The sequence below is a fragment of the Mastomys coucha genome, unplaced genomic scaffold (assembly GCF_008632895.1).
Source record: "Mastomys coucha isolate ucsf_1 unplaced genomic scaffold, UCSF_Mcou_1 pScaffold17, whole genome shotgun sequence".
In the NCBI taxonomy this organism is placed as follows: Eukaryota; Metazoa; Chordata; class Mammalia; order Rodentia; family Muridae; genus Mastomys; species Mastomys coucha.
The window spans coordinates 13,222,687-13,241,322 of record NW_022196899.1 but is presented as its reverse complement, the minus strand read 5'-3'; the positions used below and the strand labels follow the sequence as shown (position 1 = coordinate 13,241,322).

Here is an 18,636-nt window from a genome sequence, read left to right as displayed (position 1 = left end):
TGTGAGGGAGACAGTGACAAAGTGTGCTCACTGGGAGGGGAGAAGGACCTGAGACATCCAAACACCCCAGAAAGCAGCCTGTGAGGGAGACAGTGACAAAGTGTGCTCACTGGGGGAGGAAAAGGGCCTGAAACATTGAAAAAGTTAGTAACTCAGAATTCGGCCACTAGTTCATCTTGTAATTTTCTTTTTACTTATTCTGATGTTTTGAGACAGGGCTTCCTGTAGCCCAGGGTGTCCCTAAACTTACTGTACAGTCAAAGCTAGCCTTTGACTCACAGCAAACTCTCCTACCTTAGCCTCCTTCATGGTGAGATTGCAGGCACTTCCACTTTGCCTGTTTGTTTTGTTTTGTTTTTTTTTTGTTTTGTTTGTTTTCTACTTAAAATACATTTGAAAGGTGTCATATAGTAAAAGCACGACTCAGTTCACTTTATAAAGTTCACTGCATGCTTTGTCTCTAGCAGGTTTAAGTAATGAGCAAGAGCATCGAGGCCGATGGTGGCTATTGGAGCTGCGCTTTAAGGTTAATAAATGGAATGCTCCTTGTGGCCTTGTCACGGTGAAATGATGAAGTTCTGACCTTGCAAATAAGGTCAGAATGTTCACTTCTGAATGTTCACTTCTGACCTTATCACACATTCGGTTTTCACAGCCCCTAGGAGGTTACTTTGAACAACACAGTTAAAGGAGAATTAAAAACCAGTTGATGCTGAAAATAAAAACACTTATTTTCTTCCTGCTCTTGCAGTAAGTTATAGGTAACATTAATTTTGAGCAGTTGGGATGTGTGAATTGACTCTTGTTTTGCTTGCAGGCGCTGCGGTACTTGGCTGAATGCCGTGCGAACAGAGAAAAGATGAAGGGAGAACTGGGCATGATGCTGAGCTTGCAGAACGTCATCCAGAAGTAAGTCCAGCAGTGTCCTTTGAGGTCCCAGAAAGGTAGTCTGTGCAAACTGAACCAAGACTCAAGTTTTATTTTCTTTTTTAAGGTTTAAGTATTATTTAGAAAATAGGCTTCTGTAATTTTTATGTCCAAAATTTTTTTGCTAATGAATATTAGTTTTCTGTGTAGCCCTAGATGTCCTGGAACTAGCTCTGCAGACCAGGCTGGCCTTGAACTCAGACATCTGTCTGCCCCTGCCTTCTGAGAGCTAGGATTAAAAGTATGTGCCACCACGCCTACCTGTTTTTTTTTTTTTTTTGTTGATAAATGTAGGTATTTATAGTCCTTATACATGTTTATATTTTATTTAAGATATTGACATGGTATTCATCCTGTCATTTGGGGATATTAGTAAATATTTCAAAACTCATTTGCTTTTCTCTCCTTTTTAGAGTTAATACTAGGATATTTGTAGCTAATGTGACAGAAACAGGGAAACAGATTTCGTTCAGATTTGAAGACAGCTGAGTATCCATGGCTTTTAGTATCTCTCAGACATTCCTTCCCATTGCACTTTCTACTTCATTAATTGCTGTTTGTGAGTTTATGGATTTAAAATTCATATATTTCCTATTGTCTAAAAAAGGATATCAAGAAATCAGTCACTCATAGGCCATTGTCTAAAAATTAAAATACATGATGTGTGTGTGTGTGTGTGTGTGTGTGTGTGTGTGTATGTGTGTGTACACGTGTACGCACACACATGAGTGTATTAGAAAAAGTACTATGCTGAATAAAGCTTTGTAATAAAGTACACGAATTGATTTGGTAGCGAACATCCAGACAACTAATTATAGTAGAGGATCTGCAGGAGGATATGTGGTGACCGCACTGTCCCTGACTTTACTCAAAAGACCATTCATCAGGGTCATGGAAATTGAAAGCTGCTTCTGGTGAGGTTATCATGAGTCTGATTGATAGAGCCATTTAACTTGATAAATATAATTGTATATATCTCTGTATTTTAAATTAGTGGCATATATATCCTTAAACTTAGTTATTGAAGTTGAAAGTAAGTGGTACAAAAAAAGATGTAGAAAATTAGATTTAAAACTAGTGTTGAAGCCAGGTGGTGGAACACACCTTTACTCTCAGCACTCCAGAGGCAGAGAGCCAGGTATGATAATTATTCATACCAGAAATTTCAGCAAGAGGCTGAATCAGAAGGATTGCCAGGAGTTAGAAGTCAGCTTGGTCTGTAGAGATTGCTTCTAAAACCAAGAGCTAGCTCAGTGGTTCAGAGCACCAGGCTGCTCTTCTTGAGGACCCAGGCTTGCGGCCCCCACCCACATGGTCACTCAAAACTATCCAAAATGCCAGTTTTAGGGGATCTGAACCCCTCTTTTGGCTTCTGTAGGCACTGCATGCATGTAGTGCACAGTCATATATACAGGCAAAGCACCCATACACATAAAAATAGTAAAACACATCTAAAAACCAAAATAGTGTTGAAAAATTAATATATATTTTATATTTGAACTTTAAAAATTTAAAGTAAGTTTAGGTTACATACATTTAATCTGTAAAGGTAATTTCTTACCCTTGTTGGTTCAAGGATGTAGTAAAGAGTATGTATGTATATGGAAAAGTTAAGTTGGTAGGGTGACTGACCACTATGGGTTTACTAACAGAAATTGAAGACATTATCCTGATAGATCATCAAGGAAGAAGATCTGAGATAAAGTTAGAAATGTTGTACATTAATGTCTTAGGCATAAAGAAGGGTAGAACTTGGTTGGGCTCTCCAGATTCCAGTACACATTCAACAAGAAAGGAAGCAGATGATTGTAGAAGAAAAACAAGCCCTTTATTTATCTCTTTTCCATCCATCCATCTATCCATCCATTTTTCATGGGTGTATGCTTGGGTGTAGAAGTCAGAGGATGGCTTGAGTAAGCACCTTTAACTGCTGAATCACCTCACTGGATGGTGATTCCTTGTTCCACTACTAGTTCAATATTTACCACCCATTCCTAATTTGGTCCTACAGCCCTTTTAATAGTAGAAATAATAAGAATTGATAAATAAATAGACAAGACAGAAAGACATTGCAGTTCATTTGGCTTCTGTAGATCTTAGTGTTTGAAGGTTCTCTTTCAAGCTTCCCTTTTTTTTTTTTTTTTTTTTTGCTGCCCTTGAAGCTTGGGAAAAGTTACCTCTGTTCAGTGAAATGAGCATTCGAAGCATTTGTATTTGAGTGTGTGTTAATATAGGTAGTCTAGTTAGTCTGCCTGCTTAGCATTAGAGTGACAGGCAGACCATCACAGGGGGACTGCCCTGCTACCTCGGATTTCCTTGGGTGCTGGGGATCCAAACCCCATTGCTCACTTGCGTTTCTCATTTGCAGGGCACATACTTTCCCTACTGAGCTCTCTTCCCAGCCCTGCTAATACTTCTGGAACGCCATTGTTAATGTGCTTGCCAGCAATTTCCATCTCATTGGATCTTTTTCAGATATTGAAAATTACCTGTACTGTAGCTCTCTGCCTCTACAGTTCAACTTTAAAAATAGCTTAAGCTACCTGAACCAATAAAAGAAAGATGACTTGAACAAAAAATTGCGGTAGTAGCGGTCCAAAGAAATTTGGTAACTTGATCTTGTTACTTGGTTTCCTAGTTAATGATTTCAATTAAATGTAGTTTTGTGCCATGCCAGGATAGATTATGAATCTGTTTTAAATGAAACTAGGAGATTGTTATAGCCTAGCCAGGCCTGGTGGCTTATTATAAGTGTCTTAGTTAGGGATTCTGTTGCTGTGAAGAGACACCTGACTACAGCAGCTCTTACAGAGGAAAGCAGTTAATTGGGATGGCTTCCAGTTCAGAGGTTTAGTCCATTGATCACTATGGGAAACATGGCAGTACACAGGCTGACACGGTGCTAGAGAGGTAGCTAAGAGTTCTAAATTACAATCAGCAGGCAGCAGCTGCAAAGAGAGTGACACTGGGCCTAGCTTGAGCATTCCATACCTCAAAACCCACCCACCAGTGAAATATTTTCTCCAGCAGGGCCACAACTCCTAATTGTACCACTCCCTATGAGTCTGTGGGGGCCATTTTAATTACAGCCACCACAATGAGGTAGAGAAAGTTAGCCTGGGCTGGAAAGATGGCTCAGCAGTTAAGAGCACTGACTGCTCTTCCAGAGGTCCCGAGTTCAATTCTCAGTAACCACATGGTGGCTCACAACCATCTGTAATTGGATCTGATGCCCTCTTCTGGTGTGTCTGAAGACAGCTCTCATATACATAAAATAAATGAATAAATCTTTAAAAAAAAGTTGAAGGGAGATCTTACAGGCTAAATGCTTTTTCTACATTATTGATGATTCTTTTTTGTTTGTTTGTTTGTTTTTGTTTGTTTGTTTTTGAGACAGCGTTTCTCTGTGTAGCCTGGAACTCACTCTGTGCTGGCCTTGAACTCAGAAATCCACCTGTCTCTACCTCCCAAGTGCTGGGATTAAAGGCATGTACCACCACCCGGCTACTGATGATTCTTATTCTTTCCTTTTCATTCATTGAATCAGAATCTTGTATTATAGGCTGATCTCACATTTGTGTGAAGACCTTAAACTTCCTTCCTCTTCCTCCTGCGTGTGGTTCCTATAGGAGGATGTCAGTTGTACCGTTTATGTGATGCTGCTAGAAACGGAACATAGAGCTCTGTACATGTTAGCCCCGCACTCTGCCACCTGAACTATCATTGGTTATTCTAAGACTCATTGGTGTTTCTTTTTAATTGAACAAGGTATCAGGCTGAAGGAAACAAAACTCATCAAAATTGAGAAGTGCAATTATAAAACCAGTAAAAGTGACTTTATATTTATGCTTTTTTTTTTTTCAAGGACTACAACTCCAGGAGAAACAAAACTTCTGGCCTCAGAAATCTATGACATTCTCCAGTCTTCCAATATGGCCGATGGTGATAGCTTTAATGAAATGAATTCACGTAGAAGGAAAGCTCAGTTTTTTTTGGGAACTACAAACAAACGTGCCAAAACAGTAGTTTTGCACATAGATGGTCTCGATGATACGGTAAGACTTATAGATGTGGTTCATAAGGTGACGGTGAGAAATTGTATCATCAAACATGTTCTTTGCAGTCACTTGCTAACAGGTTCTAAGAAAACATCACAATATTAATATTCTGTACTTAAGACAAAAAGGTCCTTATGCTAAAGCTATTGACTAATCAGCATACATAGCAGTTTTAAATGTTATAGTAGGACTTTTAAAGAATATGTAATAAAACAAGTGAGCTGACAGAAATGTAAGGTTTGTAAATAAGTCTAATTAGAGCTGTGCATGATTTATGTAGATGAGTTATAACTTACTAGTGTCTGAAATGAGATAGGACAGTACCATTAGGTCCAGTAGGTGTTAAAAGGCTCTTTGGTTAGCGTAACTTTTGAGGGCTCATCAGTACTCTAGCATGGGTCTGTGCGTCACTTGATATGTATCCCATCGAGTGGTATGCAGTACTACTTTGCTTTGTTTCTGCATCTTGGCTCTTAGAAACCTGGAAAGAGCCTGTCTGTTATATATTTTTTTAAGCACAGTGCCAGCATCTTGGGTATATACCTAGGGGCATTGCTCAACCATATGGTAATTGTGAGCTTAACTTTTTTGATGAACTATCAGGTTGTGCAGTGGCTGCACAATATTATATTTCAATCAGCATTGTATGAGGGGCCTAGTGTTTCCACATCCTCTAGTAGATTTGAGGTTTAATGGTTTTGATCTGTAGTCTCCTGATCACTAATGGTGTGGAACAGCATTTTAGACATGTATTGGTCATTGCTTTAGTGGTTAAATTGGGGCTTCTTGTGTGTATCCTTTACTTCAGATCTATACTTGAGGGAAATATTCATTTCCTCTTTGTTCTTTGTCCAGTTTTAAATGGTCTTTTATTGCTCAGCATTGAATGTTGTATACTCTTAATCGTTGAGCCATCTCTCCAGCTCCCTTTTTGTACATTTTATTGAAATCATTGATGAGACCATTTGGCTCTGGGCTTTGTTTTGTGGACAGTCTTTTTTGACATTAATTTGAATCTCTTTATTAGATCTATTTATTTTTTTTCTTTTTCTTTTTTTTAGTAAGCTTTGATTGTTTATGCCTTTGTACAACATTTACATCTTGTTGAGGTTGTATAATATTGGCAGTTATTCACATTGTTTGTAAGGCTGAATGCCCTTGAACTAAATGCTTCAAGATCCAAACCTTATTTTTAAAATATCAATATGATGCTCAAAAACGTTCGGAGTATGGAGAATAAAATTTTATTTCAGATTAATAAGTTTTCTCTGCTCATGGAAAAAGGCAATTCAGGCCAGATTATAGATATAAAAGCAGCTCTTGACAGGTTCACTGAAAATGGGGCCAGGAAAATCACCATGTAGACAGGGAGACAAAGAGAGATGGACAGAGAGAGAAAGAGCAAAGAGAAGAGGAACACAGGGAGGAGGGAAGGAGAGAGATTACGAGAGCATGGGTCTGGGGTGACAGGAGGGCCCTTCTTGTGCACAGCACACATGGTGCTAGCAGGTGACAGTGCAAGCACTTGCTAGGTCCCTGAAAACAGGCCAGTGGAATAGTGGGGTATCACAGGGTAAGGGTGAGGGGGTTCCTGGTTTGAAGCCCAACACAGATTTTTCAACCTTGTTTTACCTGCATATGTGTAGTGCACTAGAGGCTGGCACTAGATCCCTGCAACTAGAGTTTATGGCTGGTTAGCTACCATATAGATGCTGGAGCCTTCTTCAAGAACATAGCTTCTCTAAACTGCTGAACTATCTTTCCAGCCTAGGAATTAATGATTTTTGAATTTGAGATGTTCAACTAGTGTATATCAACTAGTGTTTAGTTTACACAAAAGTGTAAAATCTAGAAAAAAACTCCCAGATCCAAATGCTTTGATCCCAAGACCAGACAAAGGACACTTAACCTTTCAAAGCCTTTTATTCTTACAAGGTTGGCAGCAATATTTCCTTCTTATTCCTGAGTTTAGTGATTGGCTTTTTCTTGGAAGTTAAAGGTTTATCAGGTTCATTGACCTTTTCAAAGACCCAAATTTTCTATTACATTTAAATTGTTTTGTTGGTTGGGGGCAGGGCCCATGTGAAGGTGAACAGAAACCGCTTCTCCTACCCTAGGACCAGGCGCAGGTGGGCAGACTTGGTAGCATGCACTCTTGCGCTCAGCTTGCTATCATTAGTTCTGTGGGTTTGGATTTTTTGGTTTGTTTTTGATTTTGTTTTTTTGTTTCTTTTGCTTGTTTTGAGATGTGGTCTCACTTTGTATCCAGGTTGACCTTGAACTCAAGCAGTTGTACCTCAGCCTCAGAAACACTGTGCCCTAATTATAGGAATGTGCTGGGGCCAAGAGCCAACTTTTTAAAGGACACCAAGGTTTTATTGAAAAATAAAGTAACAGTTCTTAGCAGCAGGGAGTAGTCCCCAAAATGTGCCAGTACCCACCTTTTGATAGTTTCCTCATTTAAGAATTCTTTCATGCTCTTAAGTCTGTCATTCCTTCTAGCTACTTCAAAGCAACTATTTCTCTTCTTTTTCTCTTCCCCTCCCTCCCTCCCCACCCCCTACTCTGTCCTGTCTCCTCTCTTGTTCCCTTTCTCCCATCCCCTTCCTCCTCTACCTTCTTGCCTGACTTTTACCTTCCCTTCCCGTCTCCCTTAAGGTCTTCCAGCTATATTCTTTATTATTGCAACTTAACATTGAACTTTCCAACTTTATTTGCACATGTTCCAAAGCCCTCCTTTTACTTTTGTTTAAAAATGGTTTTTATTTTTGATGGCTATGGACTCCATGATGACTTTCCCCTCCTGCACTCTGAGATAGCCACACACCGTCTTGTGCTCAGTGTTCTGCTGTCATTTGTCTTCTCTTCCTCTCTCCTCTTCCCTACTGCCTGCTTCTCAGTTGTTCACTTTGTCACTGGCTTGGTTCGTATAGGCTTTCCCTTTCTTACGCCAAGGCAGAGGAGAAGTCCTTCACAGTTAGCTTTTAGGGCACACAGCTCCTTGAATGATAGGGTTGTGCTCTGCCATCTGAGTTTGGAGCTCTCTGGCTAGCAGGAGCCCAGTCTTTTCTTTGTGTGTGAGTGGCTCTTTGGTTTGTTTGTTTCTATTTTATCTAACTTCTTGTCTTTGTGATTTAAATTTGTAGTAGATTTGTATGGATTTTTCCATCATGTCTTCAAAATGAATTTTTCTCCCTTTTTCCTGGATCTGCCAGGGATTTCTTATGTGCTGTCTGGCACTTGAGATCTCTTCACTGTTCACTCGTGTCCTATTTACCTCCTCCTTTCTCTTTCATTTACGGCTGTTTCTGTGTCTGGGTTTCTTAACATCTTCTCTGAGTGCTGACTTTGTTATTCTTCTCCAGTGTGTCTTATTAGAAACATTGTTTTTACAGCATATTTTCACGTTTTGACTTAGATATTTTTATTTAAGTTTTATTGCATTATAATGAGAAAAGTTACATGATTTCAATTTATCTGAATTTGTTAACATTTAAAAACATAATTTAAGTAAATAGAATTAAATCACATTCTTGTTTCCCTTTTGTACCCAACTTCTCCCAGAGACCCCCCCCTTCAATACCTATAATATCTTTTTTGTCATTCTTTAAAATTTATAAAATATTATAACAATAAAAATGAGTATTATAAAAGTTGTTTGATATAAAACAACAATTTAACTTTGACTTAGATACTTCATGTCATCATCATATGTTTACACCGTATCTTCTTGAATGTAGAAACATTCTAGGAAAATTGTTCAGTGCCCCTGTGCACTAACTCCACCACCTGTATTGTTTTTGAATATATTGGTTTTGATTGTTTTTTGTAGTTTAGAGTTTGCTTCTTTTGAATGTCTGGTAATTTTTTATTAGATGCCAGATATTTTGTGCGTTGTGGAACACAGAATTCATTTGTATGCACAGCCTGTAAATGCTCCTCAGCTTTAGTCTGCTTTGTGTTGTTTTTCCCAGACAGGGTTTCTCTCTGAATCCCTGGCTGCCCTGAAACTCACTCTGTAGACCAGGCTGCCTACGCCTGCCTCCTGAGAACTGGGACTAAAGCTGTGTACCACTAGTCCTTGCTCAGCTTCATTGTGAACCAACCGTTGTCGTTAGTTGGATCTTGAGCTCTGTTTCAATGTTTTACTATGTAGGACCGTCCTTTTCCACCTAGGGATAAGTCTGCTCCACTGTGGAGGCAATGCTCTTCTTACCCTGTGGACTTGCAGGTTGTCTAGTGTAGTTCATGAGGAGATGATGCACTCCTAACCGCGTGTGAGCCCGCCCACAGAGTTCCTCCCCAGCAGAGTTTTGCTCAGCCTTGGGTTACTTCCTAGCATCCATGCACTGATCATCAATCAGCTCACAGTGACCACTGCACACTTGACTCTGAAGACCATGGCCATCTTTCTGTGTGGTTCCTTCTGTAAGACCCTGTCGAGCCTTAGCTTACCGGAGACCTCCTGAGTGAATCACATGGAGCCTGATCAATGCAAAAAGCAAGAGGATTTTTAATGTTCCAGTGCACTGGGGCCATCCCAGACCCTAAGGGGAGGTGGCGACCCCTCACAGCTTGTTCAGTGAGCTTTTATATAATTTTCAGGCCAGCAGCCATTAGACACAATGTGATTGGCAAAACTGTGACTTTTTAAACTGATTGGTCTTCAGGGAATGAGGTGGCAAGGCTCATTCTGCAGGGCTTTCTTCTCTTCCATTTTAATTCTATCTGGGGCTGCAGCATAAAGGATGCCCTCCCAGACAGCATACTAGAGATGTGCCTTACTGTGAATGCTTTTGTACATGTGTACAGAGTTCGTGGAGACTGGCAGAGAGTGTTGGATCCTCTAGAAGTGGAGTCACAGATGGTTGTGAGCTGCGATGTGGATTCTGGGACTTAAACCTATGTATTTTGGAAGAGTAGCCAGTGCTCTTCTTTAACTGTTGAGCTGTCTCTGGCCACAAGTTGTGTTCTCCTAATCTCCTGCTCAGCTCTCAGTTCTGTCCAGTACACGGCCAGGATTAGCATCAGTTTCATTTTGCTCAGTTTTTCTTCTTTCAGAGATGTTACTTTTTCCAATATCTAAGTATCAGGAGGTTATTTTTTCAATAATATTTTGTCTCTTTTTAATGGCTTAATTGTTTTTACAAAGACAATTCATAACCTTTTGCTTTATTTAGGGGCTCAAACCTAAGGTTTTATGGTTTAGTAAATAAGTGTGTGTGTATTAGGGGGTGCTTCTATAGTCTTATTATCTGCGACAGGACCAAATAATGCTAACAAAACACTTGCTGAAACTGAGCTACAAAAGTCTAAAACATTTCTATATAGTTCTAGAAATTTTTTGATAAATGAAAATTAGTTAAGTGGGATATATTAATAAATGTAAAATATCTCCAATGTATTTTGTTAATTATGTTGAGTATGAGTACAAGTTACTTTTTAAAGCTAACACAAAAATCCAAAAGGGGTAAGGTGATAATTCAGCACTTAAGAATATTTGGTGTGCAATCATGAGGACCTGAGTTATGTCCTCTGTGTGTGCATGGGTGCACACATGCAAACACATGCATGCCTCCTACCCTCTTCTCCCATATATACCATACACTCAAACCTAACTGCTCACAAATATAGGCCAATAGATAGTAATTGCGACTGTGCTTGCTGAAATCTGAAATAGAGCTGAACTGATGAGGAGAGTGTCCTGAAGACCAAAGCAAAGAGCAGTTTCCTAATTACAGGCACTGGAGAGTGGGGTAAGAAAAGACAAGTCAAGTACGATGTGGTGAAGTGGGAAATTGGATAAGTAGCACCCTGCTTTAAAGTATAAAGATTATGTGTAAAGGTATCTGTTACCCTCCTGTTGTAATTGTTGTCTTGAGGCCTACTGCCTCTGTCAGTCCTAGTCCTGGGAGCTTCTAGCCTCTGAGCAATCTAATCTAGGCCCCTTAGACTTACGGCTGCACAATCATACCCTTTCTTATTTTTTCTGTACTCTGGCTAGCTGGATCAGCCCAGCTGTTCTGTATCAAATGCCTCTCCTAAGTGACTGATTCAGTCTGACTTCTCTCTTTCAGCCTCTCCTGCTTTGCTTGGCCTCATACTAACTCTGGCAATCTGTTCTAATCTTCTGTTCTCTGGCTCATCCTGTCTCCCTTGTTCTCTCTTCACCCTGTCTCTATGAAACTCTTCTGGTAAAGCTGCCTCCTTTTCCTACCCATCTGCCATCCTCCCGCTTGTCTACGCTGCTTTCTCTAGTTTCCCTTTCCTCCCTCTTCTCATGAGAGTTGGATATATCCTGTTCTGCAGATCTTTCTCTGATTGGTTACTTTGTCTGCCACTCAATTAGGCATAACTTTCAAACACGGGTGCTTCCTTCTACAAACTAACTTTACTGCCATTGTTTGAGATCAGATGTGGGGACTAAGGGTAAATCTGGATTCCAGCCAGAGGGGTTGAAGGTGTGTGCTAAGGGTGAGACGCCACAGCTAGAGACAGGTCTGTCTGGTAAACAGCATAGTGTTGGGGTTCACAGTGTGATCAGCTGTCTTCCCACAGCCATGTGCTATGTTGTCAATACTAACACAGGAAAATAAAAACAAAAAAGAAAATATTGATAATACTTGATATTGCCAGGAATAATGAACTATTTATAAGGGACAATGACTCAAACACCAAATGCTAATAATTCTAACATAAGCCTAGAGATTTTTTTCCAAAATTTTGGAAAAGTTTTGTATTTTGTTTGTTTGTTTGTTTTTTCTGAGACAGGGTTTCTCTGTGTAGCTCTGGCTGTCCTGGAACTCACTCTGTAGACCAGGCTGGCCTTGAACTCAGAAATCCGCCTGCTTCTGCCTTCCAAGTACTGGGATTAAAGGCATGTGCCATCACTGCCCGGCTCCAACATATTTTTGTTAATCATTTGGGAATTTCACATCATGTTCTCCAATCACAATCACTTCCCAGTTTTTTCAGGCCTCCGCATCCCCTCAAATCCCATCTCCTGCACACACAAAAGAAGAGAAAACCAAATCCAATTAGAGATTTTTAAACTAGAATAGAGGGCTAGGAAGTGAATGTTTGAGGCATGCCATATGCTCTCTGTTGTACTTGTCAACTCTGTCTCATCATTAAGCTGCAGTCAGATGATGTGTAAGTAAGTGAACATGGCTGTCTCAATAGAATTGCAAATGGCTGAAGGACTGCAGTTTGATCACCCTTAAGCTTGAGGGACCTCTACTTCTCTGTTTTTGAGCACTTTGTTCTGTTATTCATTTGTTCTTTCTATGATATAAATTAGCATTGGGTGACTTCCTTCTGATAATAAAAATTATTAAAGCACATATTAATATTGAAGTTTCAGCTAGGTAGAGATAGCATAAACCTTTAATCCCAGCACTTGGGAGGCAGAGGCAGAGGAAGGCGGATCTCTGAATTTGAGGCCAGCCTGGTTTCAGGACAGCCAGGGCTACCCCCACCCCCAACCCCCGCAAAAAAATGAAGTTTGAAATGTGTTAGGAATTACTGATAGGTTGGAATCCAAACCTCGTCCAATTAACACATAGCAGTGTTTCATGCTTTTGTCAATAGCGGACCACATATTTCTCTGTGGCACCATAAGATTATAATGCTGCTGTTGTTACTGTGTTAGATGTGCTTAGGTGGACAAGCATGTACCGTCAATATTCAGTTCCCTGCAATTTTCAGTATAGGAATAAGCTGTGGTAGAGGCTTAGTGTAGAAGGCTACACCTTACAGCTTATGCTTTGACATGTAGGTTTGTGTAATTTTGTTCTTTAGTGTTTTAGAAGTAGTTTCTGTGGCTTGAGTTGATTTCTCTCCTCTACCTGTTTTAATAACTGTTTGCTTGCACTTTTTCAGTCTCGGCGAAATCTATGTGAAGAAGCTCTGTTAAAAATCAAAGGTGTTATTAGCTTTACTTTTCAAATGGCGGTTCAAAGATGCGTGGTGCGGATCCGTTCAGATTTGAAAGCAGAGGTTAGTACTTTCAACAACTGAATATGTGTGAAGTCATAAATTAGCAAATCGTCATTCAGAATTGGTCCTTTTATCTTGGCCCAGGCTTTAGCGTCGGCAATCGCATCAACCAAGGTCATGAAAGCTCAGCAGGTTGTGAAGAGCGAAAGTGGCGAAGAGGTAAAGCTTGGGGTTTGTTTTAGTCCTACCAAACTGGAGCGCTTGGTTATTCTTTATGATTAGAAAATTATAACATTTGTAGAAGGATAGTTATGAAATTAATTAATAGTTACTGTCTCAGTAGTACAGAGAAATTTTTTCTGAAGTTCAGAGTGCTCTTGTAAGGCAAACTGAGCTCAGTGGAGACAGGATGCACATGTTATATATAAAGGATACTATTCCTTACATTCTTTCAGTACTTACTTTGTAACTTGAACTAGTTTTGCCAATCGAAGAAAATAAAAGTACACCTTTTTGAACAAGTAACTATGGTGAGTACTAGCCTCTGTGATGAGGAGGAATGCATCCGTGAGCTGTGAGCTCCTTTGGCTTCCCACAGATGCGTTCACAGTGCCCCTGCACCTGCCTCGCCCATTTCTACAGTGATAGGTGACTCCTGTCCTAGAACCCAGACAGTCTGACTACACAAAAGAAGAAGGCGGTAGACTTAGAGCCCTTGAGACCCAGACAGTCTGACTGCACGAAAGAAGAAGGCGGTAGACTTAGAGCCCTTGAGAATCTTGGGAATGAAGATGATGCTTAGAATGAGGATGTGGCTTGGAGCATGGATGTGTCATGTTAGGTTGATTTGTAATGGCTCTTCTGGCTTCTCTGTGTCAGATGCTGGTCCCTTTTCAGGATGCCCCTGTGGAAGTGGAAGAGAACACAGAGCTACCTGACTACCTGCCTGAGGATGAGAGCCCCACGAAGGAACAGGACAAGGCAGTGTCCCGGGTTGGGTCACACCCTGAAGGTGGAGCCAGCTGGCTGAGCACAGCTGCAAACTTTTTATCCAGATCATTTTACTGGTGACTTCAACTTCAGTTTGGGGCTCAAGGACTGTACAGACCAACAGGGGGCCAGCTTTCCATTGTTGTGGTGAACTGTCAAGTGCAATTTGCAATAAACTATCATGGAAAGTTTCTAGATTACATGACTATGTATGCTGCATTTTACATCATATTGGACATTTTCCGCACAAGACAGAGGCTACAGGTCAAGTTTGGTTATGAAGGTATTTTTGTATTGTTCTCTTTTGCTTACTTGCCTCACATTTTGTTCTGAAAAACATGGGTCCACTGTTGAAACCAAATGTACGTGCAGCTCTATATTCTGTTCCACAGAAGCATGTGATTAGGAAAACTCATGTTCTCCTCAAGCCTCAGGAGACTTCTAAAAAGTTTTGCATAGCTCAAGTTGTGCATGAATTACCGATTTTTTTTTTCAGCTTTTCTTTATAAATGGTATGACATGTGCTCTGGTACCCTTCTGTGAAAGTTGAAAACATACCTACTTAGCCCCCTTCTGTGCCTTTTTTATTTTGCCAACCATGTTTTATAGAAAAGTCATTAGTAATAACATTTTACAAATGGAATTGTGTTCATTTGAACATAGAAGTACCTAAAAAAAAAAAAAACCTCTACAAAAAGCTGTACAGTCTTACTTGCTGTAATTTTAATAAGATTACTGTAGGCCAGTTAAAGCACAGGGACATGAGCAGCTGTAAAGTGCTTGGGAGGATTTGAATGTGGCCAGCCTGGCTCTGTTGACTCCTGCTCACTTAGCTTAGCGTGGCTTTTAAGAATTAAGTCCACTGTAGTGTATGAGCAGCAGATGGTCTCGTGGCCTCACTCTGTGGTGACACTCTTTCCTGCTAGAGAAAAGTAATAGTTTAAACAACTGACAAACTTGAAAAAGAAAACGAAATTGGATGCCTAGAATGCCACAGTGCCACCTTGGTCGGTCTGACGTCAGACATCCGCTGCCTGGCACACACCCATCCCAGAGATGCTGCCTCCTATTGCCTTTTTGTGGTTAGCAAGGAAGCACTGCAGTCAGTTTGACTAAAACAGGATCCCCATTATTGCCTAGAGAGAAAGAAAGCCAGCACTGCTCACTTACTCTTATTTTCATATCTATCCAGAAAACTGACTTCAGTGAAGGTAACATATATAAATAGAGACATAGACTTGTGTTTTTCTTTAAGACTGAATTACACGTATGCGATGCTTTCTTAAGATTCTAAAATATTTGGCAACTAATATTTTCTTTTTAGAAGTCAGCTAAATCTATTTAAAGGCAACATCGTTAAAACTAACAGGAGGAACCTGAAGTGCATCCTCACCAGGTAGAGCTGCTGTTTTGCTACTTGGAGAAAATAAAGTTGGACCCTGGAGGGTTTCCTTACACCATTGTTGTTTCTCTCTTGGACATCATTGAAGCCATCCGGCATTGCTGGGGAGAAATAACTGTACAGTTCTATGGCCCATGAGACCATTAAGGTCATTAATGTTTTGGCTTTCTGGAAGGAGGGTGTTGAAGGCATTTAGAGCATTTCCCCCACGTCTGGTCTCCGATTCAAGTGCTATGTATAAGCAGAAAGCAGATGTTTTCAGGGCACATTGCTAAGCTAGGTTACTGCTTGCTGCCAGAACCAGACAACAAGCCACCTCCTTTCTACATCCACTAAAGTGAAGTTTACTTTCTGTTTCAACAGGTTTTTATTTTATTTTGCATTTTCACACATTTATTTAAAAACTATAGGCCTTTTGGTAGTGGTGGTCCAGGTCAGTTGGTATTTTGGACTGATGTTTGTGTGTATCTAGGTGTTCTTCTAGGACTCTTAAAGAACTCAAGGCAACTATAATGGCAATTTTTGAAATATATTGTAAAATAATAAAAGATAACAATGAACATCAAGTGGATATTGTGTTTTTAAATTTTATTTATCTACTCGCCTGCCCCATCCATCCATCCATCCATCCATCCATCCATCCATCCATCCTCTGTGTCTCTGTGTGTACATGCCTGGGGGAGTCAGGAGAGTATTAGGTCCCTGGAGCTGGAGTTACAGGCAGTTGTGAGCTCTCTGATAGGGTTGCTGGGAATTGGGCTCAGTGCTGTGTACAAACAGCTTCTGGAAGTCAGGGGTAGGCTGGCCAGCACTCGTCTGTCCTTGATGAGCCATCTCATCAGCCTCTTGAATCTCAAGAGATAATCCACTATTAGCTTTTGACTCATCTACTGAAGACTCATCTGTTTCTACTCAAGAGTTTTGGGGTTGTGTCTGAGGCTTAGTCATGTAGTTTTTATCTAAAATTACCCCTTGAATCCATTCATTTGTTGTCAGAATTTCTTTTTCCTTTTTAGATGCTGGAGTTCATATCTAGAAAGTAGAGAAGTGATGAAACGTAAGAAAAGGTTAACATTTAAGACTAGTGTGCAAGAGCTTTTGTACTGTTCATTTACTGTTTCTGTAAGTCTCAAACTGGCATAGCACTGGTCCATTATAGCCGCTGATGGAAAGGTCACAACACACACAGAATGAATGGAAGTTTGATGGAAGAGTTACTCCACCAGATACTAAGTGCAGTGAGAAGATGACAGAAGAGTCATACAGTCAATGTTGTGATTACTTTTTAAATTGATTTTTATTTATTTACTGCCCAGACGTCGCTACCCCTCCTCACTGCCCCCGCTCCAGACCTAGAGTTCTTCCCTCATCATCCTTCCCCTTTGCCTCTGAGAGGATGCCCCACCTCTCTGCATCCCCCTTCCCTGGGGCATCAAGTCAACGTGATCAGGTACATCCTTTTCCACTGAGGCCAGACAAGGCAGTCCTCTGCTACATATGTGCTGGGGGCTTCGGACCAGCCCATGCATGCTCTTTGCTTGGTGTTCGAGTCATGGATAGCTCCTAGGGTTCAGGTTAGTTGAAACTGTTGGTCTTCCTGTGGAGTTGTCATCCCCTTCAGTTCCTTCAATCCTTCCTCTAACTCTTCCCTAGGAGTCCCCATAGAGGTCCAATGCTTGGCTGTGAGTATCTGCATCTGTCTCAGTTGCTGGTAGACCCTCTCAGAGGACAGCCATGCTAGGGCTCTTGTCTTCAAGCACAACATAGCATCAGTAATAGCGTCAGGGTTTGGTGCCTGCCCATGGAATGGTTCCCAAATTGGGACAGTCACTGGCCGGCCATTCCTTCGGTCTGCTCCATTTTTGTTTGTGCATTTCTTTTACATAGGAGCAATTTTGGGTTGAGAGTTTGGTAGGTAGATTGATGTCCTCATCCATCTACTGGGGGTCCTGTCTAACTATTGGAGATGGTCATTTCAGGTTCCATATCCTTACTGTTGGGCATTTTGGCTAAGCTCACCCACATGGAGTCCTAGGAGCCTCCTCGTCCCAGGTCTTTGGAACATTCTAGAGGTTCCCCCTACCCCACACCCCTGGCAGCTTCATATTTCCATTCATTCTCCTGGCCCTCTGAGCTTCTCTCATGTCTTCCTCCATACCTGATCCTGTTTGGTCTATTACTTATATGTGTATATGCTTGGGTAAGAAGCATATGTTACACTTCTAACGTGTTCAAAATATCTGTTTATCCAGAATAAAGTCATTGTACTCTCCTTTGCGACCTTACTCACTGGTCCTCACCGTTGATTCTTCGAATGTCTTATCAACAAACATAAACTTAACCAACCTATTCATAACACCACCACCCCCCAACTCCACAAAATGCCTGTATCATTTTCCCTTTCTTACCCTTTGACTCAAATTGTTACTCTATACTTGCTGTGTTGATTTTTTTATCTGAATTCTGCATATGAGAAAAATGTATTTGTCTAACTCATATTTGTATGCCTCATATTTTGGTTCCATTCAGTTTATTTGAATGTTATATCTTTTATTTGTATCTATAGGTGTTTGAGCTTTCATGTGTTTAAGTGCACTACATGCATGAGTCCACAGAGGGCGCAAGAGAGCATCGCTTCCCCTGGAACTGCAGTTGGAGGTGATTATAACTAAGGTGGTTGCAAGGAAACAAACTTGGGTCCTCTGCAAGAGTAGTAACAATGGTAACCACTGAGCCACATCTCTAGGCCCATTCTCTACTTTCATTCTTTATGGATGTCTAGTACTCCACTGTGTGTGTGTGTGTGTGTGTGTGTGTGTGTGTGTGTGTGTGTGTGTGACACTATCTTGCCTTTATTCATTCGCTTATGGACACTCAGGTTGGGTTCATATATTGACACTTATTAAGAGTGCAAAAAGAAAGTAATGCGCTGACATGATGGCTAGTATTATCAACTTGACAAAATCTAGAATCCCCTGGGAGACAGGCTCCAGAGCATGCATGCCTCTTGGGGTTATTCTGATTGTGGTAATTGAAGTGAAGGCCCATCCTTTGTAGTGACATCATTCCCTGGATGAAAACCTTAACTGTAAATAGAGGAAAGTAGCAGTTACTTAGTAGGAGAACCCGACTATTAAGGTTGAAGTCCACCATATCTGGATAGCTCTTTTGAACTTAGTACAAAGTGGAAGACTCCCTTTCTTAGTGGGGCTTCTCTTTCTCTGTCTAACGTTACATGGAGAGTGTCTCTGAGCACGTATGTGTGACTTTATCTGAAGAATGTGCAGAGCTCTCTTCAAGTGTGATTCAGCACACCAGGCC

The 18,636-nt window shown here is 40.7% G+C and overlaps 1 protein-coding gene across 2 annotated transcripts in view; it reads left to right on the top strand.

Annotated features, from left to right (window-relative positions):
* The window catches only part of Armc1 (armadillo repeat containing 1), a 32,709-nt gene extending 16,825 nt beyond the window's left edge, over window positions 1–15,884 (top strand). Inside the window, exons 3-7 of one of the 2 annotated variants that reach the window (XM_031376410.1) lie at window positions 818–909; window positions 4,793–4,982; window positions 12,867–12,983; window positions 13,068–13,142; window positions 13,821–15,884. In XM_031376410.1, the coding sequence (XP_031232270.1) occupies window positions 818–909; window positions 4,793–4,982; window positions 12,867–12,983; window positions 13,068–13,142; window positions 13,821–13,994 (648 nt within the window). In that variant the 3' untranslated portion in view covers window positions 13,995–15,884. Of the gene's footprint in view, window positions 1–817; window positions 910–4,792; window positions 4,983–12,866; window positions 12,984–13,067; window positions 13,143–13,802 lie in introns of both variants that reach the window. The other variant, XM_031376409.1, reaches the window with a different exon arrangement.
* The last annotated feature ends 2,752 nt before the right edge of the window (window positions 15,885–18,636 follow it).